The 17,325-nt window shown below is 44.2% G+C and overlaps 1 protein-coding gene across 2 annotated transcripts; it reads right to left on the minus strand.

The window, feature by feature from the left end:
* Nucleotides 1-1,402: 1,402 nt before the first annotated feature.
* On the minus strand, nt 1,403-17,211 carry znf574 (zinc finger protein 574). 2 transcript variants are annotated; one of them, XM_037453310.2, is made up of 10 exons: nt 17,125-17,211; nt 14,996-15,153; nt 9,726-10,893; nt 9,423-9,631; nt 8,944-9,123; nt 8,630-8,724; nt 6,718-6,812; nt 4,053-4,201; nt 3,494-3,781; nt 1,403-2,403 (listed from the first exon to the last, which is right to left on the minus strand). In XM_037453310.2, exons 1-10 carry the CDS (start codon nt 17,135-17,137, stop codon nt 1,795-1,797), a joined length of 2,964 nt encoding a protein of 987 aa, XP_037309207.2. In that variant the 5' UTR covers nt 17,138-17,211; the 3' UTR covers nt 1,403-1,794. The 2 variants fall into 2 exon arrangements, with proteins under 2 accessions (XP_037309207.2, XP_037309206.2); XM_037453309.2 differs by lacking the exon at nt 17,125-17,211 and adding an exon at nt 16,139-17,079.
* Nucleotides 17,212-17,325: the final 114 nt, after the last annotated feature.

The raw sequence follows: 17,325 nt of genomic DNA on the forward strand, positions 1-17,325 counted from the left end.
GCGTGTGTGTGTGTGCGCATCTTTTATTTGCAAAAAGGACATTCCTAACTCTAATGGTTGTTTTAGGACACCATGACTCTGCATTAGGTCCATTATATTTCGTTGTATTAAAAGATAAAATCCACCATTTCACTGCCTCCTTTTACAGTTTATAAAATGCCATGAATAATTAAAACATACAATTGAGGAAACCGTTGCACCTACAAGCCCATACGGTGGTTTATATTCACATCACATTTGTTCATGCATGACTAAATATAATTTACTTGCCATTGGTTTATGTGTATTTCCATTAGTGAAGTGAATTTGAGTTAAAGTTAGAAAAAGTTTAGTTTAAACACTTGACACTTGTCTATTTTAAGTGAATAATTCCTGTGAGTAAAAGGATGATTACATTGCAATTGATGTATGTGCACTCGAAATTATTCAATATATATATATATATATATATATATATATATATACACACAGGGACACACAATGGTTAGTTATTTTTTTGTTTGCTTTTTAACAGCCAAGACACGTTGCACGTCAAACCAGATCAGACATGCCAGCAATATATCATGTCAAAATCACACATAAAGCATATTCTAGGCACAGTTGCATAGAGTTCTGGTTTTCAAGAACATTATTTTTTTTTAACAGCACTCCCAAAGAATGTCAGCGCGCAAAATTTTCCAGGAGAAAATAGAAGTGCGTATTTATCCAATGGCCTGTTGTCTCTAGAAAAAGCATCGAAGAGCATCTGGATTCCTGGCACTGACTCATTTTTCTCCCGAGGAGCCGTCTATTTCCTGATTTGCTTCTCACACAGTGCAGGAATGCTGCCATTTCCCCAATTCAGTAACCTGCAAAAATCATCAGCATTTCTCCCACTATGACATGAAAACAAACTAAGACAGATTGCCCCCCCGTGCATGTGTGTGTGGTTTCAAACCCCCATGTCAGCTATCACTGGGTGGGAGACAGCCATAAACTGTACTTTACAGCGCCGGCAAAACTTCTATCGTATTATGCCCCTTCCCATTTAGACAAAAATGGGATCATTATTTTTGATAACTGCTGCAAGTGCTGGATAATTTCATTGCTCCACTTGTCTCTGCGTGATGCTGTACTTCAGCTAAATCATCACAGATCTTTCGTTATTCTTGTTATAACTTTATTTGATTATAGAACAAAGCTAAATAACATGTCCAATAAATTAGAACATCTGGATTCATCCAAACACAGGTTTTTACTCATTATGACTTTCACAAGCCTCAGTGTGCATGTGATCGAGGACCTAATGCAGCGGGTCATGGGGCAGAGCTGTCCAGCCTGTGAGACCCATCCCAGCTGAAGAGAGGAGGGGGGCAAAGCCCTCGCCCCGTGCACTCTACACATTGATGGACGCTCACAAGTGTAAAAGCTGAAGCGTTTTATTATTAAAGCAGAAGAAATTTCAGGGGTCGCCACTCGTCTTGCCCAATAAACAGGGGCTGTAAATCAACATCAGTATTTATGTAACCAAATCAAGTGTTTTTTTAAAAGGTACTTTCTGTTCTGCTGAGCTTTTTCATGTGTATGAACCATTCATTAGTTTTAAACAGATTGAACAAGCTTATTAAACGTCAGGAAAAGTTGTATAGCTGTATTATTTACTATACAACGTTGAAACTGGCATAGAAACTCAATAAGTATTCATGTAGATATATCAATAAAGGTGAGAACTCAATATTCATCTAACTTTTGACTCAACTCAAGTTGAACTAGTCTCTCAGTGAATCTCTACTTTTGGCATTTCCACAACAGTTTTTAATTTTCCAATACCGTCTCCTCCACAATGAACTCGATGGCGTGCTGCGACGACTGGTCCGTCTCCACCATGGTGATTTCATTTCCATCCATGGTGATGGTGGGGACATTGATGCCCTGAGCGCCGAGCACAGACGAGGGCAGAATGACGACCTGCGAGGCGCCGTCCATGGCCGCGAACTGATCCGACGGGATCATGACCGTCTCCGTGCCCCCTTCGGTCCCCTGCAGCACGTAGATGGTCTGCACGGAGCTCGAGTCGAGCTCCCCAGTGGTGGCCAGAGACGACAGCACCTTGGCCCCCTCCAGCACCTTCTGGACGTGGGCGGCCTCGGCGTCCTGCGCCGCCTGCTCGGCGCTGTCCACCGGCAGGTCCCCGTGCAGCCGGATGTGCTTGTCCAGGTTGGAGCGGGAGCGGAAGGCGGCGGGGCAGTGGGGGCAGGGGTAGGGCTTCTCCCCACTGTGGGTGCGGGCGTGCTCGGTGAGCCGGGCGGCCACGCTGAAACTCTTGCCGCAGATCCAGCAGCAGAAAGGGCGCAGGCCGCTGTGGATGCGCTCGTGGTCCTGCAGATGGGGCAGCTGGCGGAAGCGCTTGCCACAGGTGGCGCACTGGTGGAGGGATTAGGGGGGAGGGAGGGGGGGGGGGGGAGGGAGTAGAGTGGAAAAGTGTACAAAACATAAAAAGGTGAGGAGGTGTCAAGAAAGTACAGTTTTGTCCACTACAGTGCCAAAGCACAAAACTGTATTACAAATGGAACTTTTCTAAAGATGCAGCCTTTCTGACTGGGCTGGAGGAGTACAAGGTGATGTTTATCATTGTCATTGCCAGGCAACGAGCAACTACTCACATTTAAAAAAAGCTACAACCAGAGAGTTCTAGTTGGAATTTTTGCTTGTAAATAATTAATAAAGATACAGTTATCAGAATATCTGCAGTTCTTCTGTGTAAGGGTTAGTATGATCAGCTACTCAGTGAACACTGGATTAAACATGAGGCACCACAGAAGAATAACTTTGTTGTGCTTTGCTTTGATTCCCATTTGGGACACCAAGATTGCGTCTACAAACCGTGTTGGTGGTGTCAATACCTCTGAATAAATTTTTTTCAGTTGATTTGCTCTTTCTATACTTTATAAATAAAGTCACACACTGAATATCACTTACTTAATTTCACTTACATTAAAATTCCTCCCAATAACTTTGTGCATGTGCACCAATGCTCCTTGGCCTTATGTCTATAGTAGGCCCGACAGCAAAGCCACAAAGTCAATCAACTTTTACAGCCCGGCGCGCTATGATGGGCTACGATGGGCCTATAGTTGATGTCCTGCCTCGTCACCAGAGAAATAGAGGGAGAGCGAGAGAGTCCCAGAATAGAAACAGACACAGAGGGGGCTGACAGGCCCTAACTCAGCCCTGTCATTAATCACAGGTACACAGGGAGGGAGGAAACACCCGCAGGACACACGCTGCACAAATGACCACGGCCCAGAACCTGAGGGATGGCCACAGCGGTGAACGCGAGTGACCGTGGTGGAGAGGAAGTGCTCGATGACAATTTGAAATACAGGCAATAAAAGGGTTTAAAAGCCTTTCATTAGGAAAAAAAAGGGGCAAACTGCAACTCAGAAAGCTGAGAGACATTCCCTTTTAATGCAAGCGCGAGCACACACACACACACAAGTACCCTCCTCCTTACCTCAAACGGCCTCTCGTCAGTGTGTGTCCTCATGTGAACATTAAAGGTGGAATTATAGGAAAACTCCTTGAGGCAAATCTGACAGCGGAAGCGGGGTCGGTTTTTGGACTTGCTCAGCGTGCCCTGGAAGTGAGCCAGCACGTGCTCCTCCAGGGTGCTGTTGGAGGTAAATCGGCGGCGGCAAGGCCTCACTGGGCATTTGAGGGGTGTCTGGCCCGTGTGGGATAACCGATGAAGGTCGAGGCCCTCCTGCGTCATGCAACGGTGGCCGCACAGGTCACACTCGACCTGAAGGAGAAAGAGACAAAAAAAAAAACAGTAAGGAGCCGGAGAAGGAACAGGGGAGGGGCGATTCATGAAAAGAGAAAAGGTCGGAGCCTGCGAGGGCAGACGGAGACGACGTCACCCAACCGGGGACCTTGGTTATGTCACCCCCGCCTACGCTAACCCCACTATTTCCTTCTTTCTAAACTGGCAGAATGCCCAAACGGTGTGTGTGCTCCGTTCCTCCCTCACACCCCTCACCATCATTCATTGCCCCCCCGCGCGTTTTACCGACCTGCCCGGTGCATCGTCCTCGGCCCTGACCCCGCCCACGGCCGGTGTTCTTGTCCTCCTCCGTGGAAGGGCAGCGCTGCATGTGGATCTCCAGCACAGACTGGTTCACGAACTGGGAGGAACAGTGCGGACACGTCACCGGCTGCTTGTCTGCAATGGGACAGGGTCAGGTGTTAGTCGGTCCTCTGGGTCGGAGAGCGTTGTGCTGCAGCCGGTGGCGCTTGCAGGCATTCAACCTCTTTCATGTATATCGGGGGCATTTTGACATGTCGCTGCAGGAATACATGTAAATGTTAAAAATGTACGCTCGGTTTGAAGGCCCTGGTATTGTAAATGCTGGAGACATAATAAACGTTATTATTAAATCCCACTTTTCCATTCTGCGACAAGTCAACTGGTCAAAATAGGTTGATTAATTACAGGATTCAAATCAAACAATCATTGATGGTGATCGTCAAATCCATCTTTACGGTATTCATGAAGGAGAGAGCGTGATGATTTGCCGTTTTGTACAACACAATGGAAACAGCTTATACTGATGGCGGTTATAGAAATTCACTGCTTATGTAGATAAAAAATGATTGCGATGGGCTGCATTATATGAGGAAATTATGCAATGTACAATAATGTTGTGAAATATAGCTATAACGTTATTACTTGCCATAAACAAAGGGATATTTATGTACACAGGAATGCATAACAAACAACTCCTTGTTAAATTTTCTTATTAAAAGATTTCAAGGCAGCACAACAGGATGAATTATTTCATGGCTTTTTAAAGCCTATACTTTACTGATGTTTTCACCGTGTGTTTATTTGGTAAGTTGTCATTGCATATTAAACCAAGACACATTGTGAAACCCCAATTCCTTTGCAAATGCTGTTTAATAAAAGAATCAGCTGAGAGTGATCATTTTAACCCTTTGGTTGATTGTTCAGTGCGGCGTGCATAAGGCTTTACAGCCTTGTTGCACCACAGCCACACTGCATCAGAGCAGAATATAATTAGTCAACTATTTATACATCCAACACTATGTATTTATTCATCTATTCATTTATACATGCTACACTGTTCCTGATTTAGGATCTATTTACAAGAATATAAAACTGTTTTATATTAACCCTAACCCTGCTGGAGTGCTTCTGTGTGCCAAGTCTTGTGAGGCTTGTGATCGCTGCATCGCTAACATATTGTCATTCGTATTTGAGCCTCCTGTCCTGTCACGCGATGAAAATAGAAATTGAGTCTCAATCTACAACAATCTCTGCATCATATTTTGATTATGCACAGTTCACTAATGTTATTTGTGGTGTACAGCAATTTGTAAAAAACAGCTGTGTCATCAAATGCATTAAATATCAAAGCGGTCCGCATTACTTTGTAGTCATGTAATAAACATATAATTTAAATATTAGATCATCAATGGTTATCGGCATGGACATTTTTTGTACAATATTTCATAAAGTAGTGATCCTATTTGTGGTTTCCACTAAACAAAACACTTTGGGTTGGAGTGACAAAAGAAGTACAAAACAGAAAATAGACAGAACATTAAAATTATAAATAATAAATATCATATATCAATATCATATATTATCAATTTATCTGGTTTGGTCTCAGGATCTATAAAATGCCATCCTTTAATGTCCAATCATAAATATCACATTTACTTAAGTTTAAAACACAAATCCACAGATCCTCACAACTGAGCTGGCAGGTACAACAAATAGTCGACATTTTCACGATTAAAGTGATTAATAAAGTGCTGCTGATTATTTTCCTGTCAGTTGGCTAATCAATTCATCTGCTTATCATTCCAGCTGTGATCAGCTGGCGCCCTTGTTGTATTTTGGCAAAGCGAGCCGCACTCTCGCCGCGTTGCTCTTGAGATCTTGGCTGGGAAATCGCTGACACTGATGGTTCATCATTGTGTCTACAGGTCGCCAAGCCAACATCTTGCAATCTGCTAACCATCTGTACTGTCTATCCTTGCGGGGGCGACCCACTCTGCTCCCCATTGGGACCCTCTCTAATTAAACATTTATTAAGGACAGTCTAAGCCTCAGGCCCGGGGCTGATCAATGGATCAATCTCTACCATCTTCTCCCCGACAGGAGCGTTGTACCTCTGAACCCCGCGGCACGCTGACTCCTCCAGCTTAACTAATGAGGCCGACGTGCCAATGCCCCCCCTTCTCTGATTAAGATGAAGAGTCAACATGTCGACCTAATTCATTTACCTCTCTCTTCCATCCGCGTTGCGTATGGGACGCAAATCAATGGAAAGTCATTGACTTAATGCATCACAAGAACAAAGCACAAATAACGTGGATGTACGTTTGTAAACAAACAAGATAGGCCACCCGGGCCGGCTGATGGAGGCATTCATCGCCTGTGCGTTGCTCCATTGTAATTCACAGCACACTGTTCCGATAAGATGAAAACATCACATCTAATTAGGTATGCACATGCACGCAAAAGGTCTTGTGTTTTTATTCCTTGATACCACTTTGCTGTAAATGTAAATGGACACCAACAGCTGAATAAACGAGACTTTGAACAACGGATGCTGTACGACGTTTTTTGTTGGCTTTGAGTCGCTCACAAATACAATATCAAATATGGGAGTGAACGCATTCCCGCCGGGCTGAGCCCCGAACGCTCACCTTGGTGAGTGAGCGAGTGCAGGTCCAGGTCTCGCCGGCGTTTGAAGGCCTCTCCGCATTCATGGCAAGGGAACGGATGGCTGGTGTGGAGCAGTCTGTTTAAAACACAAAGACATGTTCACATGAGAGCTTTAACCATTTAGGATAACCTGCTCTATCCAGCAAAAGGGATTACACGGACATGGCTCAGCGTAATAAAGGGGCCTCAAAGGCCTCACACGGAGAGGGAACAGTTAAATTAGGGTGCACTGACGACTTGGGACAAATGAAAGACACATCAAATATTCTCTTTTTTTTCTTTTAAGTGAGAGGAAAGTAATGTTTGGTTTTAAGCTGCCACCCTCTATTTGACTTGTAGGAGGATTACCAGTAAGTATGTGCTTAGCTGTGCTGAGGGTTAAATAAAGGGTATTAGCTGAGTGTATAACGGCTGGAGATGAAAAAATAAATATATAAAAAAGCAATAAAGAGGGAGGAGTCAGAGTTAGGACATGAAAGACTTCTTATCCATAGCATAACGTTACACTGCAAGTAGCCTTAAGGGAGGAGAGAAGTGTTAAGATGTTTTCACCTAATGCGGCATCAGGCTTTCACAGCATGGCTCAAATAAAACATGGGCTCTATGAGCAGTTTCTCCTAATCAGAACCGACAAAGAGGATGTTGAAGTTCAGGGATCACAATGCGGCGCTAGATATTGCACGCAGACAGGGTTACGTATTATGTGTATTGCGGCTGCAGTTAATGTTGCAGCAAAAGACACGAGTCACTTCGAGTGCAGCAGGATGCTGGAGGTGATGTGCAAGGACCTCTCGATGCCCGTATGAGAGGCACCGCGGTTTCTGTTCCCCGTTAAATAGACAGGAGAAATCAATATTTCAGGGACAGCTGAACCTGAGGCAACTGGGAGGATTATATTTTCAGCCAGGGTCACCTCTTCTCCCAACCCGATGTTCCCTAATGAGTGGGGGTGACCGCGCACGGTCGACACTATTACTGCACTGACAGAATCTAATGAGCGACAGAAAGAAACCATTTTGATAATCACTGAATCGCTTTAGTTATTAATTGCAAAATTACCAACTTCAGATTCTCCTCATCTTGTAAAATAGTGAACTTATTACCGTGACCTTGGAAATAAACATTCTTGTAATGTGTGTGTGTGATCTGCATCTGCTATTGAAGACCTAGAAATGAAGTTGAAAGCTCTGGAAAAGTTCTTAAGTGCACCTTGAGTTATGATTGTTTGGGTTTTGGACAGCTGACGGGAAATGAATACATTTCAGGGTGTCATTTAATAGACCAATTAATGTTGATTAACTGAAATGTTATCTGCTGATGAACATTGACTCCGGCTAGCATGGCAGAAGCAGCCTGTATGGTTCACTGTTTTGGAGGAAATGCCACAGTTTTTGTCCTTCAACGCGATTGTCCACAGGTAAACTTGTTTTGGGGGTCAGTACATCCATTCGATCACATGTCCTCTCCGCCTCGCTCCAGCAGGCAGGACAGGACCAGGCTCCTCCGCGGCCCTGGGGTGTTATCGCTATCATCTTAATTCACTGGGCCGTTGTCAATCAATCATGTATGACTGGGGCTCAAGGGCACGCAGACATCTTAAGTCAGTGTGTTTGCAACACGGCTTTGAGGTCTTGTTCCGGAGTCAGACACGGCTCAACTACTACGGCTCTCGGCGAGGGCGTCAGTTTGATCTAAAACCTGTCCTGGCTTCTGTTTGGAACTGTAAGTCTAATGCGCACTAACAGGGTTGTAAATGATTGATTATTGACTGCTGTTGAATATGACGCACAACATCCAATGGAAGCTGTTGGATGGGTTGTGTTTTCTTTCCTCCTAACTTCCACAAATGAAGAATGCGGTTGAACCAGTAGGATATCGTTGCCGTGTTATTACTTGTGATGGTTGAGCTGATCTTCCGTGTTGAACCGTGACGGGCAGTGAGGACAGGCGAAGAGATGGGCAGATCCCTCGTTGTCCAACAAACACACCTGCATTGAGGGGCAAAGCAGTCACGGTCAGAATAAATAAATAAATAAAGGGATTCCAGTTATCCACCAAAAGGTTCTATTGTGACAAATAACAGAACTAAAGATAATTTCAACATAACAAACAATTAATTTCCCAAAAATATATAAATACAAGATTTTGTAACAGAAGCGTTGAATTTGAGTTGTGTTTCAATGGAAATTGAAAGAGGGAGACGGTACCGGCTTGCGTCCACGCCTGCGCCGAGGCTGTGGCGTCACGTGGATGCGTTGATGTCGCTTCAGGGAGGCCGCCTGGGAGAAGTTTTTGCCACAAACGTCGCAGCTGAAGGGTTTGGTGCCAGTGTGGCTCATGCTGTGGCGCAGCAGGCTCTGGGAGTTGGTGAAGGACTTTGCACAAACCTTCAAAGCAACGATAGCCAGGATCAGAGCCAAAGTTGTATTTGAAAAAGTTTTACATACAAAAAAACCCAACTACAAACGTATGTGGCTGCATCTTCTCAAATCCTAATTCTTGAACACAACTGTCAAAGTGTCAAAGATAATGAGGCCGGAGGTTCAGGATTGTGATAGTCAACCCTGACACACTTCAAAAGTATTACATCATCTCAACAACGTCTGCCGCATGATGAAAGTGACATTTTCAGCAAATACAAATTATCCCCCAGACATGAGTAAAAAGGACAGATGTTGATTGGCACCTTGCACGTGAAGAGCTTTTCTCCGGTGTGGCTGAAGACGTGCGTGCGAAGGAAGACGCGCCGGGTGAAGGTTTTGCCACAGTAGGGGCAAACGTGGGGGAGTGGTGTGCGTGCCCAGTCCTGCAGCAGCTTGGCAGGCGGAGGGTGGTTGGTGTTGTCACAGTCTGCTGCAGTGCTGCCCTCTGATTCGTCTTTGATGCCCTTGTTTCCTGAGGCAACAAAAAAAAACTGTTCATTAAGGAGCAGAAACGCCCAGCGACCAGTGCACTGTTTCCCCCTAATCGGCTCCAGACTCTCACTTACCGCCACTGTTACCGCTCAGGATCCTGAAAGTGGGCCGACTTCTTTTCGGCAGCGGTGACCCTGGCTCACCAGCGGCGGAGGAGGACGGGGAAAGCAGCCGCTTTGAGCTCCGGGGGCTATCCTGAGGTTTGGCAGAGGGGGGGGCTTCGTCGCCGGTATCGGCGACATCCGCCCCCGACGACAAGCGGTGCTTCCGGCGATGGTACAGGTACTGGGTGGTGTTCATGAAGCCCTCGCCACAGGAGGCGCAGCTGTGCAGCGGCTCCGCCAGGCCGTGCTTCTGCTTGCGATGGGCGCCCAGCCCCCCCTCCTCGCTGAAGCTCTCCCCGCACCGGGTGCACATGAACAACTCGGGCGGCGAGCAACCAGAGGCGTCGGCGGCGCCTGATGGAGCGGCGTCGCGGTCCGGCTCGCCGGCCCCGTCGCTGCGAGCGCAGACCAGCTCCGCCGCCCTCTCCTCGCCTTTCTGCCGGTGCTGCTTGCGGTGGTAGAGAAAGAGCGTGGTGTTCAGGAAGCTCTCGCCGCACACGGAGCAGCGGTGCAGAGCTTCCTCGAAGCCGTGCTGGGTCTTGCGGTGGGCCACGAGCTCGGACACCAGGCCGAAGCACGAGCCACAGTCCACACACAGCAGCACGGGCTTCGGTTTGGGCTTTTTGATCGCCGCTTTCCTCCTGGGAGACAAATCCTCTTGATTTGATGTTGAGGCGGCCGCCTCCGAAACGGCCGGGTCGGAGCTCTGAGCCGGAGAGGCGTCGGCCGGCGGCTGGCCCTCCTCCTCCGTAACGGTAGCCTCCGCTTGTTCGGGTTCGAGGTTTCCACTGGCTTCGCCCTTTGACGGGGAAGAATCCTCTGGATTTGCAGTGGAAGCGGAGACCTGCGCGGAAGCGTCCTCTGGCTCGGCCTCCGCCTGGGACTCGGGCTGGGACTCAGGGATGGACTCCCTCCCAGAGGCGGGCTGCTGACATAGCTCTTCTTTACGATGCTGCTGCCAAAGGTCCAGGCTCTTGAAGAGTTCATCACAGTCCCCACATTGGTAGAGGATTCTGGGCTGGTCCGACGTCACGTTTGCACTGAGTGCCGCCTGCTTCAGAAGCTGAGACTGCACCGAGGATTGCCCCGCTTGGATCTCAACCTGTGGGGCTGTCTTCGGTATATTTATGACCTGTTGCTGCAAAAACAAGAAAGCAGAGAAAGAGAGAGAGAGAGAAAAGGGGAATGTTAATTAATGTTTCTTTTGTTGTGTTTGTATCCCTGCACAAAGGAAATGCCTCCTGGTCAAAAGCGGTTTGGCGTAAAATCTGCAGTGTTGGGTTTTCAATTCATTCTTTCTGGCAGATGAGGGATGGGACTTGAGTGTCGGGGTACTGAGGTCAATTAGAGCTGCATGCGTTTGGAGCCAAAGTTCCTCCGAGTGCGCCAGACAGCCAAGATAAGGCCTCAGCCTGGCTGATAACTATCAGAGGCCCGTGGCGGTTGAACGGGTCACTCCACAGGGTTTTACATTCGCTCCCTCAGTCTACTTAGAAGATAAAAACAGAACATCAAGGTCGAGGTTAAAGACGTCTGAAAGGGTCTCAATTAAAACTGTTCAACACGTCTCACATAACGCAATGATTTGTGGGTTATATTTATGAGAGTACTTAATGTGGTCCGGCTCAATCGATAGCATTCTGGTTGCATTTTTCATTTTTACGCATTTAGATATGACGTTCACACCAGGTGTTAATGAGGTCATAGCCTGCAGCCATTGGTCTGCCATCTGTGGTGTTGTCATTTGAGCTCTTCCAAATAATGTAGACCCTTTTGCACTTTCGAGGAGTGTGAATGTGTGTTTTTTTTTTGTTTCAGCTAGTTTCTTTTAAAGATCATTTCTTAAAGAAGGTTCTGACAAGCTTCTTTTTTTCCTTTTAAAATTGACATCACAAGCTGAAAATGAAGCAGAAATTAATAGTTTTAGTTCTGTGAAATTGTACTTTTTTCAGAAGACAAGCAATTTATTAAGTTGATTTGACCCTTGTGATAAGTTTTGTAGAGTCTTTGTTTCATAGTCAAAAATAATAATTATTGAGCATCTTCCATCGGACAAAAAACAACAGGAGGGAGCATTATGATTTAGAATTGATTAAGAATTTATTCTAATTCAAGTCCACTTTTTCACCTATTTTTAGCTCAGCAGAATTACGTTACATTCAAAATAGTTCTCATCATTAAACCTTTTACATCTTAACCCACATGAAGAAAAAGGTTTTAAGAAGCTTGGCAGTGTGTCACCAGCTTTTTTCCTCCTCTACTAACGTAATGAGTGGATTATTCTCCCAACAAAAACACACACACATTCGCCAATGGGGAGAAAAGACCTTTGTCTTACACGCGATGCTTCAGTACAATGACAAAGGCAATTTTTTAACGCCACAGTTGCTAAATGTGTGTGAATTTCATGCACAGTGACCAGCTGTAGCCCGGCTTGGAAAGTGGAATAAGTTCATGGCTGCGTCAGCTTTACACCATAAAAGTGAACTCATATTGCATAATGAACAAAACTAAATAATATATTCACAATAGGACAAAATTAAGAATGTATTAGTGTTCATGACTATAATGTGACAGCTGGTAACAGTTGAGCTAACTATAACTACTTTATAATACATTATAATTCAGAAAACTACTTGTTCCTCAGGGAACATACATTCCAAATCATGTTGGGCTTCTGGATGTGAAAATAATACATTAGTTTATGATTTGATACTTATTTTGTATTAAATCTGAATTTGAAAAAATAGGCTCGTAAATAATATTGACAAATACATGTTGTGGAGTTAAAAGGACAGTATTTGCCTCTGAGATGAGATTAAAATTACGTATGAAATTGTAATGAAGTACTATACTGGTGTATTCCAAATATGCACTCTACCACTTACCAAGAGCAGAACAACTAAACAATAGCAAAGTCCATCATTGATCCTAAATTTTGCACTCAGAGTCCACCGGATCGAAGTATTTACCTAAATGAAATGTACAAAATGTTTTTCTCCCTGCACAAAGGTTATCTGCAGCGTATCCCACTAATCATTTGGACAATTAAATAATAAATACGCAACGGCATTTTTTTCCCCACAGTTTGGAACGCAATAACAAAGTTCTCCATGTATTTTAATAAATGAGCGCACAGGTTACGGTGTATATTTGACTGTTTATTAAGGTTATAATAAGCACTACGACTGAAGAGCACATTAAGTATTACGGTCTGACAACACTTGACCGTCCCGTTAGAGTTCCTACACTTAAGCTTTCAGAGGACAGCTCAAAGGAATTTGATTAACAAATGTCACAGATTTAACTACTCATACTCAGATCACAATCAGTATTGATATATTTCAATGGTGCCACATGTGAAGTGCGTGTTTTTATCAGGTTAATAAGTTTAATAATAATAATAACCATAATTATTATTTATCTGATGAAATGGGGATGCTCGTAATGAAGCATGGGCCAGGGTGTCATGAGGTACCCAACTCATACAGTGTTTGCCCTGCTGACTCCTCTATGAGAAGGCCAATGCGCGATCCATCAGGAGAAAGGGTGGCGCTGACTGATGCTTTTCATATTCCCCTCCCCACCCGGCAACTCTGTCATGAGTGTCACTATGCTTTATGGAAGTGTGATGAAGACTAAGGATGGAGGTTCAGCCACAAGTTTATACAGTCATGCCAAACAAGTGTCAATGATTGCTTTAAAATCTGAAGGGTTTTCATAAGCTGTCATGACCAAATTAAAAGAAAAAAAGGAGGGGGGAAGACACTCAATGTGTCAAATGGACATTTATAATCGCCCTGTACCAAAACTCTCAAATTCAAATCGCAGAAATAAAAGGCAGCACATAATTTGAATTAAATTAAATCTCGAACAAAAAAAATATATATATTAAATTCACTGCCAAAGTCCCCTTTAATCATAAACAATAGAAGTACAAATGCATTTATGTACAAAGCGCGCAGTTAGTACACAGTAAAAAAATACCATTATCATGGAAACTAGTTATTCATTATTATTGAAGAATACAACACAACTAATACCCCACATACTAATCTCCAAGTAACTTCCTGCTTGTTTGCCAACTGCTTGTTTTTCTTAAGGCTGTGAATGCTATTCTATGAAATGCTTTGTGGGAGTCAACCGAACGCTCGCAAGTACTTATGAGTGTACATTGCAGTGACAATCTAAGTACTCTATTGACTCACTATGTGAACACAAAGGGTCAAAAAAGATTGACAGTAAATACACTGCATTTAGGACGATGATAATTATTCTCATTTAGATGCCAAGACTCAGTTAGCGGTGCTCTGTACATTACATTCTTGGTAAAAACATTCTGGTACAATTCAACTCATTTTGCTTCAAAGGAAATGCACTGGGAATGAGGACTTAGAAGAATTAGTCTTTTTGAGAATCAAGATTTCTTCGTTGGCTGGAATGTAGCGCAGCACAGAAGTGTAAGCTCTGTTCATTTAAATGGAGAAAGTGCAATACAAGTCTTTTGTATTTTAAAGCAATGAGTGATCTTGATTAATAATCGCGAGCCCAAAAATAATAACGGGTGGCCCGACTAAAAAAAAAAGGGGGGGGTCTAGTCTGCCCAACGCATCACACGCATGTCGCGTCATTATTGCAATGACAAATTATAAAATACGTGGATTGGACTTTTGTCTGACAGTGGTTAGTTGAGAGGTTAAACCATGCCTACACTATATAAAGGTAATACAATAATAACAACACACTTCCCAGATCAAATTATTTTATATAATTATGTAGTTTAAAGTAGTCTTTTACGATGTGTTTACTGCCCGCTTCCATATTCTGATGATAAAAATAAAATTTATCAGCAAGCTCTATTAAGCCCTAATAAATTGTAAAAAAACAAAACCAAAAAGAGTTATTGTAGGACTAATCATTACCTCAGTTAACTTTGATATTAATACATAACACCTTGAAATAAAACATAAATAAATTGCAACAAACAACTCAATGTTAAGTGCTCTGACCAAGGTCACTATTACTATGATGAGTAGCAGAACATTGTCAATTTATTACTTAATGTATGCTTGTCACTTCAATGTCATTCTCCTTCTCTCTTCTTTTATGCATACGCACCCCTTGATGTTTCAGGCCACACCGCCACGACATTGAGGTTTTGTCAGGTCTGTTGCCAGCTAAAGATCAAGATCTTGCATGTGTGATGAAATGGGGGAATTGTTGACTGTGCCAGTATTTACCCGAGTCTGTAGCAGTGGAACGGTGACTGGGGTGCTTCCAGGGGCTTCCAGCTGTTCGTCCTCAGCGGTGCACGTCAACTGATGCTCGAGCACCTCTTCCAGGGTGTTGAACTCCTGGTAGCAGGGGAAGCACATGTACACCGACGAACTCTCCATCTCTGCCATGGGATTAAGAATCAAAAACATTTCAGAAGAAATGGCAGCAATGCAAAAATGATTTGTAGATAACTATGTTAAACAGTGCACTAAACTCAGCATGCGTGGAATATCCCGACGTGAGCCTTATACAAATTCCTACCCCCGAGTACATTACATTTAAAGCTAGGTTGTGAACATTGCCCTCTCCTGATGAAAATAAGTGCCTGCATATATTATCAAGACAACAGCTTGGACTCGAGCGCCAAGAGGCTAACCCTGGGTTTGCCAAGATGACTCACCATGTGCTGAGCCTGAGCTAATTGTTAGTTTGACCATGCAGGTTGCTGCTCAGCGGAGACCTTGCCAAGGCTCTCGCTCTTTTTCTCTCTGTCATTTCTTGGACCAGGCAGACATTTAGCTCCAACATCAATTAGATATGTGCCGTAATTGGACCCACTGGAAGGGCTCGCTGTTGGTGGGTGAGGCTTGTGTTCAATCAAAATCTGTGTCTGCAACCTTTCCCACTCACTAGATAATGGTCCACCCTCCTACTGCACCAGTAGAACTCTAGCCTCACAAATCAAAGAAATCCACAAAGACACATCAATACTTTTTAATAACATCAGTGTGACACACCTGCTGGTTGATTATCTTCACTGGCAGAGAAATGGTTACAAAGGATTAGACTGGGACTATTCCATATTTTTGTTATTGTTGACCAATCCCATGACTGGGCTAAAACATTGCTTTGTAAATCGTAAATCCTAAGATTTTTGAAAATGTATCACAGACATATTGATTACCTTTTTAAACATCCCCAAGAAATAATGTTCTAAAACAACTGGACACGGTAGTTGTTAGGTTATAGTAGCAGAATAATGCACCCAGGATGAATTACAACCACCCCATTAACAGTAAACCAGTATCGTGGTCAGTGCGATATTTTTAGATGCTCTGTGAGGCTTTATCAGGCATTTGTTAATTCTCAAATGGGTAGTACTTAACTGTATTCAACCCAGTGCTGGTTTGAGCATTTCCTTGTTTTTTTATTCATAGTAGAAAGGAAAGAAAAGAACCAAACAATAATGACATAATGATGTCCCACTGCCCCCTGTTGGGATGGTGCTACAGTGTGGTCGTTGTCAGTTTGAGTCCTTCTTCCCTGCAGAAACCACACCGTCCGCGTACAGATGGTCAAAGCGCTGTGATTCATGCTGCAACACCTCAGCCCGGCTTCGACGCTGCATCATCACGTGTGTGTGTGTGTGTGTGTGTGTCAAACACCTGTTGTAATTTGCTCATTCAAATGTTCGTTTGTCACTGAGCCAGGTGGACCAAACATTTGTCTAAACGCCATGAATAAATGCATCCTGGGAGGGAAACCTAACGTTAATACCTATTGACTCACAAAGAGACACGGAGTACAAATAAAGAGCTATAAAAGTAGTTTATGCAATCCCCGGATAATAGCAAACGTGAGGTTTGCACCTTGGAACCGTTTTTCAGTCGGGGCTGGTCTGGCGCGAGCTATCAAGGACGACAGCGAGGCTATCGATTAGCATCTAGCTAGCCAACTGTATTATCTCTGACCTATACCGTGTTGCTAACATTCAACGATGGCCATTTTTCTAGCAACATGGCTAACTGGTGCCCCCGGCGTGGTAGCTAGCTTTCTTGCTAGCTTGGAAGCTAACAGAACCGTCGGATCATTCCTTGGTGTCTTGCGCAGAGGCCAACTTAGCTTGCGACTAAACCGCTTGGACCAGTGGTGCTTACTCCGTGGTAACATTACCAAGGAGGAGAAGAAGAAAAGACCGAAGAAGGAGGGCGGGATACGCTTCTTCGGTGGTATAATGGCGGCGACAGACCAAAAGTTAACATTAGCTGTCTCCCCCCGTTGAAAACCTCCGTACATAAATATCGGTGTGCGATGTGTCATTGAAAAAGTATTATCCACATAAAATAAGTTAAATTAATTCAGCAGAACTCACCGCACTCAGACATTACCGGTCGAGGAAATAGCACAACAACTTCAGTTTTTTCTGCATGTTAGAAGGCAAGATGTGATTGGCTGTTAGGGTCGCTTCATGGACCAATAGCATTGCACTACACATAAGACTGAGGCGGTTTGTAGTCCGAAAGCGCGCGAGTGTTGCAGGCAGAGTCAGTGCGGTCCTGCAAAGAAAGTGATT

The sequence above is a fragment of the Pungitius pungitius genome, chromosome 11 (assembly GCF_949316345.1).
Source record: "Pungitius pungitius chromosome 11, fPunPun2.1, whole genome shotgun sequence".
In the NCBI taxonomy this organism is placed as follows: Eukaryota; Metazoa; Chordata; class Actinopteri; order Perciformes; family Gasterosteidae; genus Pungitius; species Pungitius pungitius.

Excerpts from the sequence above, each read along its gene's own strand:
- znf574 (XM_037453309.2), bottom strand. The coding sequence starts at position 16,346 with ATGAATCACAGCGCTTTGACCATCTGTACGCGGACGGTGTGGTTTCTG. Across the intron at positions 9,124-9,422 it reads AAAAGCTCTTCACGTGCAAG|GTTTGTGCAAAGTCCTTCAC; the intron begins GTGCCAATCAAC and ends GTTGCTTTGAAG. Across the intron at positions 2,404-3,493 it reads CTGACGAGAGGCCGTTTGAG|TGCGCCACCTGTGGCAAGCG; the intron begins GTAAGGAGGAGG and ends TCCCTCCACCAG.